We start from the raw sequence: 1443 nt of genomic DNA on the forward strand, positions 1-1443 counted from the left end.
GCTCGCACCTTCGTGTTGGGCAGCCGATGGTCTTTTTTCCATTTCATCCTTCGGTTTTGAAACCAGATTTTGATCTGCCTTTCCGAGAGGCAAAGGGAATGAGCGATTTCGATGCGTCTCCTTCGGGTCAGGTACCTGTTATAGTGAAACTCCTTTTCCAGCTCCAAAACCTGCTGCCTCGTGTAGGCTGTCCGGGAACGCTTGGGTTCGCCTCCATTGTAATTGGGATTCACTGGAAAGGAGGGGAAAGGGGGGTAAAAAAAAAAAAAAATAGAAAGGAGGGGGGAGAGGAATAAATAGAAACAGAGAAGGGGGAAAAAAAAAAATTAGCTTGAATGGAGAGAGGGGGAATGAGAGAGAGGAGAGCGGAGGAGCCGGGAGAAGAAAGTAATGGGCTAAAAAGGTAATAAAGAACTTTGGGCAGCTCGAGAGTTTCTATTCTAATAGGAAGGGGTTTCCCTGGCTCAAAAGACTGAATTATTTATGCACCCCTTACAAAGCTTTCGGAGTTTCACACATACATAACAGAACGAACCACATGGCTGAGGCTGCCCACAGTAGCTCGGCTATAAAATTTATGGTGGGTGTAATTACCCATTCGGAGTCGTAAATCCAGTTCAATTGTGCTAACCCAAAGCCTCTCATGGAAGGGAAGGAAATAAAAAAAAAAAAGAGAGAGAGAGAGAGAGAAGGAAGGGGGGGGGAGAGAGAGGGAGGGAAAGAGCACGGTGTGAAAATACGAGAGCGCAGAGAGAGAGACAGAAGAGGAAAATAAAAGTTGCATACCAGTACTGACGTGGATTTTTTTCATCCAGGGATACACTATGGGTTGTTTGGATGCTGTGCTGTTAGGATGGTCGGGGTTTGGCTGGTTGCAGGCTGGAGGGGCTGGGGAAGGAGTGGTGGAGGTGGTGGATAAAGCAGCCTGCTCGCAGAGCTGCTGTGCTTTCTCTGAGAGGTGTTGTTGGCCTCCTGCAGTTTGCCCGTGTCCCCTTTGGTGCGCGGCCGGGTTGCCCGGAGCTTGTTGGATACTACCGCAGCTGAACTGGCGGTCGGGAAAGGAGGGTCGTGGAACGGGGTACAGCTCCGGGTGGTGATGCTGATAGCTGGACTCCCTGGTCCGGCTATAATATTCCGGACTGTGATCTGGGATGTAATTATTTTGCGAATATTCCTCGCATGGAGGAAATTTCGGATCGATGTAGTTAGAGTCCATCAAATAAGAGCTCATGATCATTAATTTCTGGAGTGGAAAATAATTTTTCTCGCTTTGTCGTTTTTCTGCTCCATAAAGCCCTCCTACTAGCTGGCGACCCCGTAAAGTTACTTTCACCATGTGACTCCCCCGGCCAATCACACCCGGCAGCCCAGTCCCCGGATAAGGACCAAAAGCTTTGCAAAATGCACCCAAATTGGGGGGGGGAGGGGGGGGGAATTGGAGGG

The 1443-nt window shown here is 49.3% G+C and overlaps 1 protein-coding gene across 1 annotated transcript; it reads right to left on the bottom strand.

Annotated features, from left to right (window-relative positions):
- Positions 1-6: 6 nt before the first annotated feature.
- Positions 7-1357, bottom strand: LOC104916073 (homeobox protein Hox-C4-like; the record flags this gene model as incomplete). Its single annotated transcript, XM_010727039.2, has 2 exons — positions 787-1357; positions 7-232 (listed from the first exon to the last, which is right to left on the bottom strand). Coding segments are annotated over exons 1-2 (776 nt in total), but the record flags the coding sequence as incomplete, so codon positions are not given.
- Between the last annotated feature and the right edge of the window lie 86 nt (positions 1358-1443).

Source organism: Meleagris gallopavo, unplaced genomic scaffold (genome assembly GCF_000146605.3).
Source record: "Meleagris gallopavo isolate NT-WF06-2002-E0010 breed Aviagen turkey brand Nicholas breeding stock unplaced genomic scaffold, Turkey_5.1 ChrUn_random_7180001869297, whole genome shotgun sequence".
Lineage (NCBI taxonomy): Eukaryota > Metazoa > Chordata > Aves > Galliformes > Phasianidae > Meleagris > Meleagris gallopavo.